This window comes from Eptesicus fuscus, chromosome 14 (genome assembly GCF_027574615.1).
Source record: "Eptesicus fuscus isolate TK198812 chromosome 14, DD_ASM_mEF_20220401, whole genome shotgun sequence".
NCBI lineage: Eukaryota > Metazoa > Chordata > Mammalia > Chiroptera > Vespertilionidae > Eptesicus > Eptesicus fuscus.
The window spans coordinates 64,952,766-64,968,444 of record NC_072486.1 but is presented as its reverse complement, the minus strand read 5'-3'; the positions used below and the strand labels follow the sequence as shown (position 1 = coordinate 64,968,444).

The following is a 15,679-nucleotide window of genomic DNA, read 5'->3' as shown; positions in this document are numbered from 1 at the left end:
GTAGAATGCAGTAGTAGGCATGATGTTAATAACTTATGGCATAAGCTCTATTGGAATAAACATAATTCATCTTGATTTCAAATTCTGGAAAAAAGGGAATGTGCAGAAATTAAAAGGAGTTTCATCATCGAATGAAGACAGAGAGAGCTGTCCGCCTTTGTGAATGTTACAAAGATCCCCTTTTAACTTGATTTTACTCAGAGGTTTTTCTGAAACATCTGTCAAAATTATTCGGCTAATTTTGCCTTTTATTCCTGCTTCTCTTGTAATTTCAGAGAGACCTATGTGGCTAGATAAGTTATCTTCTGTAGACATTGCTCTAAGAAGTGTAATTAAATAACATACTAGAACTTTGCTTTTCCATTGTCTTCCGTGCTATAAATTTGATGTCATTGATGTATAGTTATAGGATGCATAGCTCTCATCTTTGCTATTTCATCTCAGATCTGACCCCTCACCATCTTCTCTTGCCCTTGAGCCTGGCACCTTCCTGGTGCTGGCAGACATCACTCAGCATCGGCTGGGAGCCAGACAGAGTCTTACAGGAAAGCAGACTGACATGAGCTCAATAATTAGAACAATGCTGGACACAATGCTCAATAAGGATCTGCTGAATTAATAGGTGTGTGGGCTGCCTCTCTGTTGCAAACAATTCAAGTTGATAATGGTGGGGTTCATTGGCTAAGCATTATAAATGAGAATGGAAGACTGACCAGCTCTTTGGTCCTCCAAAGTAAATAAAACTTACTTAAAGCCTTTTTTATTAAGAGACAAAAAAACGTTTTATTCACTTTTAATATGTGTCAATAATTTTAGCAATGTGAAAAATAACCATTCTCAAACATTCTGTGTGTTATTTTGAATAATAGAGACTTTAACAGAGAATAGCAGCTAGCCAATTTCAATGTGAAGTGTTTGGATGACACAGAAGTGTATTATATAATATACTTCAGTAGCAAATTCTTAGCTACTTATTATATAATAGCTCTTGATGTAGAGTTGTTATAAATTCAGCCACTCTAAGACCAACCAAATAATTTGAGGACTATAGTGTTCTGAAAATTCCTAAAATTGGTGCTTTTTATTGATTTCTTTAGTCTTTGCCATATTCATTGGAATAATACAAAATAATTGCCAATTAACATTATTTTGTCCTTTGTCTTACCATGTGCTTTGTTGACTTATTTTGATTCCGAAAGCTAGTAAATAAAATGGAATTTTGTCTTGCCACATTCAGTCATATCTCTACAGGCGTGGATTTATCTACACCTATAAATATACTAGCACACATTGCACTCAGGTTTACAGATGGATGTGCAGCTCCTGCATCCTCAGCAGCACTGGGCAGCCTCCACCCCTGGCATGTTCATGTGTCCATTTCACCTGAAAATCTTCTATTTCTATTACTGCTCCTCAGGGGCAGCTGCAACTCTGCAGAGTCTCTGTTCTGAGAGACTATGGTTATTTTTTTTTTCAATTATCTTAAGAAAACTTATTAGCGAAATGCATGTTTTAACTACAATGATGATATCCAATAGCTTGATATAGGACCATGATTTTATTTCATCTAAAAATCTAGGCACTGAAGGAATGATCTAAATAAAAAATAACATCTTATTGGTGTTGTATTTGCACCTCCCACAACCTTGGAAGTCACGATATGAAAAATTAGAGTGGGCTGTAATTTATAAAATGTAAAGAAAGAGATAAAAAAAAAAAGGAAAGGAAAGTTAGATGTCAGAACTCAGAAGATTTTGTTTGCTAATTTTTGTTCAACCAAAGTAAACTACCTAGGGCCCTCTTGAGATAAAACAGTATATTTTAAAATGGCATTCATAGGTTCAAATATAAATACCACTTAAATCGTTATTGTCTCCTGCCCCCATGGCTGCTTTGTGCTTCCCATGCCCAGCTCAGATCAGGACCCAGGTGACCGACAGAGACTTGGCCGACAGCAGCTGCCCTCTCACTCCAACAAGAATTGTTTGAGTTGTCTTGTACCCATGGTGTGGGGAAGTGGGTTTACGATATCTAAATCCAGCCTACCACCAGGAATGCTCAGGACCTACTCAAGAAGGCAAATAATCCCTTCCACTAATATTTACAAGGTAAAATAAGATTGTTGTTAGAGTAATAAATTTGACATTAAAATAGTAGTCAAGTTTTCAGGCAAATTTAAATTGGCTAGTTGAAACAAGCAAATATTCTAGAAAAATTAATTGTACTGGACAAAAAAGGTGTTCCTAAAGTGTTAACTAAAATTTTTATTGGTACTTCATCTCATGATAAAATTGTGCACCATGTAATGAACCTAAAACAGTAATATTATAGTGCAAAAAGATATTATTATTATTAATTCACATAATACACATTTCCAGAATTTGCAAAAGCATTTTTTACCCTGACTAGTACAACTATTAACCATATCAAAACAGACCCAAAAGACATTGAGAAACTTATTTCCCAACTCATACATTCTTTCCTAAGTTAAACTTACAAGTTTGATCCTAATACAGTCCCATCTGCATATGCCAAAATATAATTCTTTCCAGTTGTTAGGTTTAGCGCCCCAAACTGTCCTACTTGCTTTCCTACTATCTGCTCGGTCCCACATGAAATATTCATGGGCCTCCATTGGCTGTGCAAGTCCAGAAAGGTGACAGTTCTGGAAACCACAGACGTTTGCTCTATTCAGCAACAGGTGTGCAGAAGTACATTTTTATCCAAACACAGTTGCAGGCTACATTGATCTAGGAAGGGATGGGTGCTCATACCAAGTGGGCTCTCCAAACCCATACAGAGAACTTTTTCTTCTGAATTATTTGGAATTTTAAGAGTCATGCACGACCTCACTTGGAACGATAGAGACTAGGGAATTGTCCCTGGGATGTTTGATTGCCTCATGACTTTTGACCTTTAAGAAGGGCTCCCTCATGTGCACATTGAGCTTACTACGGGCAATCCATTACAGAAAGATAGCTTTGCTCTTGCTTCGCAAGCTGGCTTGTCTCTAGCATACTACCCACACCTTGGATTTCATGGTAACATTAGTCCTCTGCTTCTCTGTACATAGGACCACATACACCGATTTCCGTGCGTACTCCCTTCACGTAGAGATGTTCTTTCAGTGCAGTGGTTTATGTGGAAGAGGTCAGTAGTGGCAAAAGGAAATTCTTTTGAGAGATTCGCCTTCTGAAAAGTTATAAACTGCTTTGTATAACTTCTCCTTGTTGTCTTTAATCCCCACTATCACCCTCCACATGTGGAAAAGCAATTAAAAATTGAGGCTGATGAACAGAACAGACTGGTGAATGTAATAGAATCAGGGGCATGGAAAGGGAGCAGACTGACAACTCTTGGGGCGAAGGGATTGTGGGGCGTGCGGGAAGAGATTGGACAAAAAGCTTACACCTATGGACGAGGTCAGTGGGGGGCCGGGGGCTGGAGTGGGGTGGGAACCAGGTGGAGGGGATCTATGGGGGAAAAAGAGGAACATCTGTAATAATCTAAACAATAAAGATTTCAAAAAATAATTGAGGCTGAGGAAAAACAGCAAGATGGCTTCAATTTCTTTTTGTTGTGGTTTTACAATGCAATCTCCTTCGGTGACTATAACTATCATCTTTATTAAGGAATAGCTTTAACCCAGAGTCACATTAGAACCAGAAAAAGAGTCATGTGTTAGGCATTAGGTTATCTCTGGGGCACTGACCCCTGTGAATCATGTCTGCCTTTTCTCCCTTCCTCTTTTAATTCTCATTGGGAAAAGAACAGTTATGTTAGTAGGTAACAGAGCTGGAAAGAGATCCAGAAAGTGATGTGAGCTATGTCAATCTCCAGCCTTGCCAAGAAGGACACACTAAATATGGGAAACCAGCCTCCGTCAACACACATTCAATGCAAAGTGACCTTGAGGGGATTTTGTGTGTGTGTGTGTGTGTGTGTGTGTGTGTGTGTGTGTGTGTGTTTCTAAATAGGAACACACAGACTGAATCATTTTGGGAGAATATAAATGAACCAAAAGAAAGGCAGGAGAGGACCTTGAAGAAAAAGTTAAATCCAGGGGGAAATTGACAAATACATTTCTTGCACTTACCTTTTCTGCCGACTGGGCTGTACCAAAAAAGATGGGAATGAAGGCTAACCAAATGATGCAGGTGGTATACATGGTAAATCCGATAGGTTTGGCTTCGTTGAAAGTCTCTGGAACACCTCTCGTTTTAATGGCATAAACAGTACAGGTGACCATCAAGAGGATACTGTACCCCAGTGAACAAATGAGCGAGAGGTCGGAGATGTCACACTTGAGCACGCCTCTGGCATTCTCTGGGTCTAGAGTCCGCTGCTCGCCATAGTCGATGATGATGTGTGGGGGGTCCACAACAAACCAGACACACACTCCCAGGAGCTGGATGGAGATGAGGCTGAAGGTGATCACCAGCTGGGATGCCGGACTAATGAACTTGGGTGCTGTGACGGATTTCTTCCCCTGCTCAAATATCCGGTGGATTCGGTTTGTTTTGGTAAGAAGGGCTGCGTAGCTGAAACACATGCCGAGTCCCAGGAAGAGCCGCCGCAAGGAGCAGATGATGGTATCCGGTGCTGCGATCATTAGGAAGGTGATGGAGTAACAGAGGAAGATCCCTGTGAGGAGCACATAGCTAAGTTCGCGTCCTGAAGCCCTCACAATAGGGGTGTCGTTATAGCGGACAAAGGTCACGATCACAAAAGTGGTGGCGATGATTCCCAATATGGCAACAAACACAGGCACCACCGCCCAGGGAGAGTGCCACTCGAGCTTGATGATGGGGATAAGCTGGCAGGCTGTGTGGTTGATGTTCGGTCTCTGGTCCAAAGGGCAAAGTTCACAGGAGAGCTCATCCACCTGGTAGTTGTAACCCTCACAGCGCTCACAGTGCCAGCAGCAAGGGACCCCTTTCACCGTTTTCTTCCTCTCCCCAGGCTGACAGGGCAGGCTGCAGACAGACGCAGGGTGCGTGTGTTCCCTGCTAGCCCACTGCATGTCTTCCACCTGTGGGCATAAAGAATTAATGAGCCTTCCATTCTCCCCCATTTATAATATCCTAATCCTAGCTAGAGGTTTGTAATAAATCACCGAATGCTGACAGTACAAATACAGTTTACCATCATAAGGGCCCAGTTTCTTTCCCTGATATTGACTTTATGAAAGTGTTAAATGATTGGGTCCAATAAATCACTCACCTAATCAACTTGATGAGTGTCATTAGTTTCCATTTACCTACTCAATGTTGACCAATCTGACATTCAGAGAAAGATTGATTGACCCGAACAGGTTTAAAGCTCCAAAAACAGCCCCATGGAAAGATGTTTTAGCTCTAATCACAGGTATACATGCCAGAATCCCTCAAACACTGGCTTAAGGTATAAACACACATATAAATGAGGATCCAAGTCTTTATACTCTATTTTCAGAAATTCAAACCACACTGTCAAGTTTGAAAAGAGATGGCAAAACTAGCTACTTTAATCTCTGACACTCCTCGTGTGTTTATGTTGATAATTCTATTAATGTTTTGCATCCATTTAAGTTTAAAATACATTTTTTCCAATCTTGCACTTCCACACTGTGAAAAACACCATGCTGAATGAGACAGCTGGGTGGTAATGTTTCCCATTGAATAAAAGCAGTCTTCTAAGATGGCATAAAGCAGTGAAAGTGGTACAAATGAGGCAGTCCACATTTGTGCTTAGTGTCTGCTTAAGAAACTTAACGTTCCACTTTGCTCTTTTGGATTAAGTCACAAAATATCACAATTAAAATTAAAATGCTATTTTTAGGTGATTTGCCACTGTGTGACCTCTTCCCTTGAATTTGTTTATGAAAGGGTCTGGACCCAGTTCCAACATGTGTGAGGTGGAAGTCGGGAGTCTCCCACACCACCAAGCAATTCTGGGACACCAGACTGGTGTCCTATGAGTCAGCTCAATTCTGACATTATCTACCTGGAAATAGCATCAGGTCCCACAGGTTAAGGGCTCAGTCCCCAAGCTCAGTACTTGCAGAGGGATGCCAAATCTCCTCAAGGTGGAGTAGAGAATTCATACCTGTGTCATTTCAAACATCCTTTCTTGAGAAAGTAGACGCTGCTTCATGTGTCATAAGGGCCCTCAAGACCATTCTATCTACCCTGTCTGTTACCACAAAGGAAAAGAATCTATCTCAACCCTACTAATTGCCTAGTGGGTTTTTAATGATTTAGAAAGTTCTTATATTTCCTTATAGGATCCCAGTAGGAAAGAAAAAAGTTAAATTAGAAGCTTCTCTCAGAAATATTGAGAAAATAAAATGCTCCACTTAGTGGCTAACATATTGATTTTATACCATAAATGGATTCATATAAGATAATGAAATACTTTTTTTTTTGTGAAGGTTATGTTCCAGAGCTAATTATTAGAAAACCAAAATTGTATTTTGTTTGGGGCTTCTTAGAATTATAATGTTACCATAAAAAAAAAGGCAGCAAAAATATGTTAGGAATATTAAACTTCAAGATTGTTAGAAATCTTAAAGGTCAATCTTTTAGAAACAATGTTTTAGGCCCTCTGCATCATCATTCCCATGCAAAATAGCTTTTGCAACGTCCTCATCTTAAACATTCTGCAAGAAAAGCATCAGCATGCAAATCCAATGACCTCCTCTCAATTCATCTCTTTTTTGGAAACACTCCTTTCTTGACATCTTGAAACACTATGACTATTGTTTCTTTCCAACTGTCATGAATGCTGGTTCCCTCTCTTCTGTTTGGTTCCCTTAATTCTGCCAGTGGTTCTATTCATAATGTTTTCCGACATATCTTTCTCAAACACACATATTTCCCATTCCCTGGCTTCAATCATCATTGCTCTACTTCAATCTGCTCTCATTACTTGACAACTAGTACAACATTTCCGATGACCTGCTAATCAGACAAAACCAAATTATGAGCAACAAATCTCATCATGTCTAATATATATATATATATTTCATTATCTGGCCTAAGGAGTTTTCTTCTTGATATCTCTAATTTTGTTCAGTTGGATTTCATATCTAGTCTCAGTCACTATATTTTTACTTTGATCCATCCATTGCTTTGTCCAGCTCTACTGAAGTAATTTATCATAATGCCATTCTTTGACCACCGTCAAGGGTTTACAACTGGCTGTTCCTTCTCTTCTAATTCATCTTGCACATATAAATCAGGACCAGATAAAAATATTATAAATATATTTTATTTGTTTCCTCCCCCGATAAAAAATTACAATCACTTCTCACTGATAAAGAGGAAAAATAAAAATTGGTAACCTGACTTTAAGCCCTCAAACCCTCGGTCTCAATCTGCCTCTTGAATTGTATATAAAATACTCACTCAGGAATTATGTGCCACACTCAATTTTTGTATTCATATTTCTAAAATATATATTTTGGCTTTCTTTCTCTATTTACTCCTGTTTTGCCTCTGCCTAAAATGTCATCTTTCCATTTTGAGCTATAAAAATACTGCTATTCAGTTTCTTATGCAAGGAGCTTAGACATTGCCACTCCATCTTAATATTAGGAGCTGAACAGACTGAGAAATCAACACAGCTTCAAAGATCCCAATCAGAGGTGAAGACACAGGGCATACTACTGTCCCCAAGATTGGAGAGACAAAAAGGTAAATAGCATGAGTCTCTACTTACAGGGGCAGAGACTCTCCAGCAGGAACGACCTAGTGCACCAGTGCTGGGGTAAGAAAACCTGAACTCTGATTGATAGAGGCTCGGTGTGGATGATTCTAAGAGGTAAACTCCAGTGGGACTCAGTCATAGGGAATCCCATAATTTTGTGAGATTTATTTGCAGGAGCTCGACGTGGTTCTCACAGTAAATTTGAGAAAAATCTTTTCATGCTTCCAGCAGAAGGAGAGAAAAATGAACCATTTTAAAATATGCCAGATCACTCTGCTCTTTTTGAAAAGCCTGCCCAAAGAGAACTTAGTTAATGAGCCAAACCTGCTGGGGTATTATCAGACCTTAACTGAACTAGAGAAGGGAAATACCCAGCCCCAGCCCACTCTAGCCATTTTGTCCAACTGAGGGGAAAGAAAAAAACAGAAACACTTGTAAGTTTCATAGTCCAGACAGAGGCATCAGCTCATTAAAGGACTGAGACCTAACCCAGAACTATACAACATTTCTCCTCCTCCAACATTTTACCACCACAATACTAAAGTCCTATTTTCAGTAGTTCCTCTAAACTCAACACATCTTGTCAAGCTATCAGAAAAAAACAACCAGGCATACCAAAACAAACAAACAAATAATAAAAACACACACACACACACAACTTGAAGAAACAGAGCAAGCATCAGAACCAGACATGGCAGGGATGTTGAAATGATCAGACTGGGAATGTAAAACAACCATGATTAATATGCTAATGGTGTTATAATAATGAAAGAAGACAGCATGCAAGAACAAATGGACAATGTAAGCAGAGAGATGGAAATCTTAAGAAGGGACTGAAAAATACTAGAGATGAAAAAATGTATAACAGAAATGAAGAATACGTTAGATGGACTTGAAGGCTGAACATGACTGAGGAAAAATATCTGAGTTTAAGGATACCATTAGGCATATGAAAAACAAAGACAACAAACACTGACAAAAACATAATAAAATACCCAAGGATGTTTGGACAACTATAAAAAGTGTACTATATGCATATGAGAATAGTGTAAAGGGGCCTCTGGAACATCAAGCACATCATAGGAGTACCAGAAGGAGAAGAAAGAGAGCAAGGATTTGAAACTAACTCTATTTGAAGAAATAATGACTGAAATTTTCCCTATCCTGGTAAAGGAAATAGACATACAAGTCCAGAAAGCACAGAGTCCAAAACAAGATGAAACCAAAGAGGCTCAATCCAAGACACATTATAACTAAAATGCCAAAGGTTAAAGACAAAGAGGAGATCTTAAAAGCAGCAAAAGAAAAATACTTAACTAGAATGGAGCTCCTATAAGACTGTCAGCTGATTTCTCAATAGAAACTTAGCAGGCCAGAGGGATTGGCAAGAAATATTCAAAGTAATGAAAAAGCAAGAACTTACAAACAAGATTATTCTACCTAGCAAGGCTATCTTTAAAATCAAAGGAGAGATAAAGAGCTTTTCAGAACAGAAAAAGCTATAGTTCATCACTACCAAGCCAGTATTACAAGAAATGGCAAAAAGTCTTCTCTAAGAAATATTTCAAAAAGTCTTCTCTAAGAAATATTTCTAAAGAAAAAAAGATAAAAAATAGGAATAATAATTGCCTGGCTAGTGTGGCTCTGTGGTTGAGCATCAACCTATGAACCAGAAGGTCATGGTTTGATTCCTGGTCTGGGCATATGCCCATGTTGCAGGCTTGATCCCCAGTGTGAGGCATGCAGGAGGCAGCTGATCAATGATTCTCTCTCATCATTAATGTTTCTATTTCTCTTTTCCTCTCCTTTCCTCTCTGGAATCAATAAAAGAATATTGAAAAATAGAAATAATAAAATTGCAACGAATAAATATCAATAATTACTTTAAATGTAAATAGGTAAAATGCTCCAATCAAAAGACATGAAGTGTCTGAGTGGATAAACATAAGACCCATACACGTGCTGCCTACAAGAGACCCACTTTAGATCAAAAGACACACACAGACCAAAAGTAAAGAAATGGAAAAAAGATATTTCATGCAAATGGAAATGGAAGAGAGCTGGGGTACACTGAATTATTTACAGATTTAACATGTGTTGTAGCATATCTCTGGTAGTAACCAGAGTTTTACTGTTTTTTTCTAGAAGCATTTATTTTAAAAGCTAATGACGAGTTGTTTGGTTTTTTAAGTAATGTATGCTTTTTCTAAATAAGTTGTTTAACTTATTTAGATACAATGTTCCTTGTATTATTGTTATTAAATGCTCAGCACGCTTCTTAGTTTTATAGACTTGACATTATGGCCCAGTGTTTGGCCATAGCTGGTTGCCATATGCTGTTTCCCAGGAATGCTGAAGGGGCAGCAGCATTGCCCTGGAGTTGGGAGGCATTACTGAGGGACTGGTTTTAATCTGAATAAGTATAGGTGCCTGTTATAATTTTGAGGGGTAGTCGCCTACTCAAAGGTCTTTGGCATTTACAACTGATAATCTGCTTCCGTTAGGGCCTTAAAAGTCTTAAAAATTCCAGTGCATTAAGTGCACAGCACATGTGATCATAGTCCAGGAGTCTTTAATGGCTGACAGAAAGCTTTTAAAAATACCTGTGTGCTTAATGTAACAAAACAAAATAGCAAAACTGCAAAGCATTCTGTCTTAGAATCACTCCCTTTGTTGAAGGTTTTGAGGAGAAAGAGTGGGAGTTAAAGTTTCATAAATGATTAGACAAGGCAGCCACCCAGTGTTCCGGAGACATTAATCACTGCAGCTTTCCCTCAGCTCTTTTCTCTCTGCCTTTAGGTCTTTGGGGTGAGGCAGAAGCCCCTGACTCCATTGGGGCAAAGGCTTTGATTTTATGCTTTCCACCTGATTATAAGTTTTTAAGATGACTCTTTATCATACTCAATTTATTTAGCCTCTTCACTGTTCTCTAAACACAATGTCATTACATTCCCTCAAAGAATTAATAAAGAAATGTACTTTAATTTTAAAAATAAGATATACTACCTTTGAAGTGGCTTTGTGTTATTTGAAAATGGACTTGGATTAGTTGTAAATGTGCATTATAAACTCTTAGGGAAATCATTTAAAAAAGTAAAAATAGAATGGTAATGATATGCTAAGAAAGGAGAGAAAATGGAATCACAAAATGCTCAATTGAAACCACAAAAGGCAGAAAAAGAGTGGAAGACAAAAATAGGAACAAAGTACAGGGCAACAAACAGAAAGCAGTAACAGATATGGTATATATTAATCCAACTATAACAATTATCACTTTGAATATCAATGGTATAAATACATCAATTAAAAGATAGCCATTGTCAGAGTGGATTAAAAAATAAGAGCCAACTATATATTGTCTACAAGAAACCTAATTTAAATATAAAGACACAGGAAATGAAAAGTAAAAGGATGGAGAAAAATATGCCATACTAACACTAATTTTAAAAGAAAAAGAAAGCAGGAGTAGCTATATTAATTTCAAATAGAGCATACTTCAAAGCAAGGAAAATTTTCAGGAATAAAGGGGCCATTTCTCCAAGAAGACATAATGATTCTTAATGGTGTATGAAACTAACAACAAAGTGTAAAACTATGTGAGGCAGAAACTGATAGAACTGCAAGGAGAAATAGATGAATCCACTATCATAGTTGGAGATTTCAACAACTCACTATTAGAAATGGACAGATCCAGCAGACAGAAAATCAGTAAGGACATAGTTGAACTCAATGATGCCATAAATCAACTGGATGTAATGGAGATCTATAGACTACTTTATGCAACATTGGGAGGATACACAATTTTCTCAGGTTCACATGTAACATTTACCAATAGACCACATTCTGGGCCACAAATACACTTTAACAATTTCAAAAGAATAGAAAATATATGTCTGCCCTCAGATCACTATGGAATTAAACTAGAAATCAATAACAGAGAGACAACTGGAAAATCCTAAAATGCATGAATATTAAACAACAGACTTCTAAATAGCATATGGGTAAAGAAAGAAATCTCAAGAAAAATTAATATTTTGAAATAAATGAATGAAAACACAGGTTATCAAAATTTGTGGCATGCAACAGAAACAGTGCTTATAGGGAACTTTATAGCATATTTAAAAAGAAGAAACATCTAAAATTAATTATTTAGATTTCATCTTTGGTAATTAGAAAAAAAGAATCATGTGGTATACAAAACAAAAAGCAGCAAATAAACTCAGATACAGACAACAGAATGGTGATTACTAGAGAGAAAGGTTGGTTTGGGAAGGATGAAGAGAATAAATGGGGTCATATACACTGAGTGGCCAGATTATTATGATCTCTGAACACATAATAATCTGGCTACTCAGTATATATATTAGAGGCCTGGTGCATGAATTCGTGAATGGGTGGGGTCTGGCCAACCTGGCCAGGGGGAGGGGACATGGCGGTTGTCCGGCCTGCCTGCTGGTCGAACTCCTGGTCAAGGGTACAATTTGCATATTAGCCTTTTCTTATATAGGACATACACTGAGTGGCCAGATTATTATGCATTCAGAGATCATAATAATCTGGCCACTCAGTGTATATGGTGAGGGAAGGAGACTAAAATTTGGGTGATGAGTACACAATGAAGTATAAAGATGTTGCATTATAGAGTGTACATGAACATTATGTAACGTTATTAACCAATGTTACCCCAATAAATTTAATTCAAACAACCAAAAATTAAATTCAAATTCAAAGGATCATATTAAATTAAAAGTAAGCAAAAGAAAAGCAATGATAAGAATTAAAATAGAAATTAATAAAGTTAAAAACAGGAAATCAACAGAGAAAATCAATAAAATCATAAGTTGATTCTTTAAAAAGATAAATAAAAGCCAGACTAATTAAGGAAAAAAGAGTTGGGACATAAATGACTATCAGTAATGAAAGAGGGACATCACTACAGATTCCCTGAACATTAAAAGGATAATAAAGGGATACTATGAACAATTTTAGGCTCATCCATTTGATAACCTAGATGAAATGGATTGATTCTCTAAAAGACATTATGTGACAATAGTCACACTCAAAGAAAGAGACAATCTGAATAGGTCTACATGTATTATAGAAATTGAATCAATAATTGATAACTTTCCAAAATAGAAAGCACCAGTCCCAGATGGCTTTACAATGAATTCTACAAAACATTTCAGGAATAATCTATTTTAGAGTATAGAAGCAGAGAGAGTAATTATTAACTCATTCTATGAAATCACAATTACTCTAATACCAAAACCAAACAACACATTACAAGAAAACTACAGACCAATATCTGTCATGAACATATATGCGAAAATCCTCAATAAGCTATTAACCAAAAGACTCCCAAATCACCAACACAATATTAAAGAAGAACAAAGTTGGAGGACTGACACTATCTGACTTCAAGACTTAATATAATGCTACAGTAGTAATCAAGATGGTGTAGAACAGACGAAGATTAATGGAACAGAATAAGAGCTCCGAAATAGACCCACATAAATATAATCAACTGATTGTTGACAAAGGAGCAAAGGTAACACAATGGAGCAAATACAGTATTTTTCAAAAAATAGGGTTTAAACAATTGGACATCCACATGCCAAAACAAACAAACAAACAAAGAACACAAATAAAGAATCTAGACATAGACCTTATACCCTTCACAAAACATTAACTTGAAGGGGTCATAGGCTTAGATAAAAAATACAAAACTATAAAACTCCTAAAATGGATAAGCTAGATTTCATGAAAATTAAAAAAAAAAATTATGCTCTGTGAAAGACAATGTCAATAGAATAAAAAACAATCCATAGACTGTGAGGAAATATTTGCAAATGATATATTTAATAAAGTACTATTACCGCAAATATACAAAGAACTCTAAAACTCAATAAGTAAACAAATAACCAAATTAAGAAATGGCCCAGAAAACTGAATGGACATTTCATCAAAGAAGATATAGGCAGGGCAAATAAGTTTATGAAAATATGCTCCACATCACAAGTCATCATGATAATGCAAATTAAAACACGAATGAGATACCTCTACACACGTATTAGAATGGCCAAAACCTGAAATTTTAAGGACAGCAAATGCTGGTGGGGACGTAGAGCAATAGGAACTCTCACTCAATACGGGTGGGACTGCAAAATGGTATAGCCACTTTGGAAGACAGTTTGAAGATTTCTTACAAAACTAAGTATATTCTCACCATATGATCCAACAATTGCATGACTTGGAATTTACCCAAAGGAGTTGAAAACTTATGTCCACATAGGAACCTGCATAGTAATGTTTATAACTAATTTTCCATAACTGCCATAATGCAGACACAACCAAGATATCCCTCAGATAAGCAAACTGTTGTACATCCAGACAATGGAATATTATTTGGCATGAAAAAGGAATGAGCTATTGAAGTTGTAAAAAGACATGGAGAGAACTTAAATGAATATTACTAAGTGAAAGAAAGCGATCTGAAAAGGCTACATAATTCCAACTATATGTCATTCTAGAAAAGGCAAAACTTTAGAGACAGCACAAAGATCAGTGGTTGACAGGGGTTGGGCAGGAGCACAGAGGATTTTTAGGGCAGTAAAATACTCTGTATAATATTACAGTGGTCTATATATATTATACATTTATTCAAACTCACAGAATACACACCAAGAGTGAAGTCTAAGGTAAACTATGGACTTTGAGTGACTATGACATGTCAATGTAGGTTTATCAGTTGTAACAAGTGTTCCACCCGGTGGGGGTTTTGATAATGGCAGAGGCTATGCATGTGGGGGGAAGGGGTAAAAGGGAAATCTCTATGTCACCCTTTCAATACTAGTATGCTATGAACCTAAAACTGCTCTAAAAAGTCTTTAAAAACTAATATTTATTCCTTTAAGACTAATTTCAAATGCTTCCTCCATTCACTTGAATCATAAGTGGTCCATCCCTTCTTTCACCATATAAAATTCTGTTTAGCCCTAACTGGTTTGCCTCAGTGGATAGAGCATCAGCCTGCAGATTGAAGGGTCCCAGGTTCAATTCAGGTCAAGGGCATGTACCTTGGTTGCAGGCACATCTCCAGTAGGGGGTGTGCAGGAGGCAGCTGATGGATGTTTCTCTCTTATCGATGTTTCTAACTCTCTCTATCCCTCTCACTTCCTCTCTGTAAAAAAATCAATAAAATATATATTTTTAAAAATAAAATAAAATTCTGTTTATATTTCTACGTATTTTGTTTATTCATACAATGTCATATAAGGTATTTTATGTATGTTATATAAATGTTTATGATAATTTCATTATACTTATAAATTACAGTTAACTTTTTCAGTGGCTTTTAATATCCTTTATGTCAGGACCTAGAAAAATACTGTATGTGCCTTAAATATGCCTTATATTTGGGACCCATTCTACATTATTTAACCCTCCATTCCACAAAAAATGGGCATCAATAAAATTGTAAATGTACAATATTAAAAAAATAGTTATCTCCCAATTTTATTGGCATTAAGAAATAAAGGTATCTATATATATAAAACCCTAATATGCAAATAGACCAAACAGCGGAACAACCAAACAACCAAACAACCAGTCACTATGATGTTCACTGACCACCAAGGGGCATACAGAACATGGCGTGCTTTGGCTGTTGCAGGATGGTGGAGCAGGTGAGCGGGGGTGCCAGACCGAGGTGGGTCACCAGTCTCTGTCATCGGGGTGACCCTCTGGTGGTTACTGAAAATTCTTTGCTCTTGCACACCATGGTCCAAGCAGGCACTTGCACCTGCCGCTGGCATCAGCCCCGCTCACACCCACTACCAGCGCCTGGCGCCGGCCCCGGTCACTCAGCACCATCAGCAGGTGCAGGCAGTGGCTGCCAGCTCTGATCACCCCTCAGAGCTTTTCCACCTCCCCCTGCTCCTGAGGGGTGATTGGAGCAGCACCCGCCACTCACACCCACCGACAACGCCAG

At 37.6% G+C, this 15,679-nt stretch overlaps 1 protein-coding gene across 2 annotated transcripts in view; it reads right to left on the bottom strand.

Annotated features, from left to right (window-relative positions):
• GRM8 (glutamate metabotropic receptor 8) overlaps positions 1-15,679 on the bottom strand; it is a 722,933-nt gene that overhangs the window by 70,150 nt on the left and 637,104 nt on the right. For both annotated transcript variants that reach the window (XM_008154053.3, XM_054726441.1), the window contains one exon: positions 4,097-5,032. In XM_008154053.3, the coding sequence (XP_008152275.1) occupies positions 4,097-5,032 (936 nt within the window). The remainder of the gene's footprint in view (positions 1-4,096; positions 5,033-15,679) is intronic.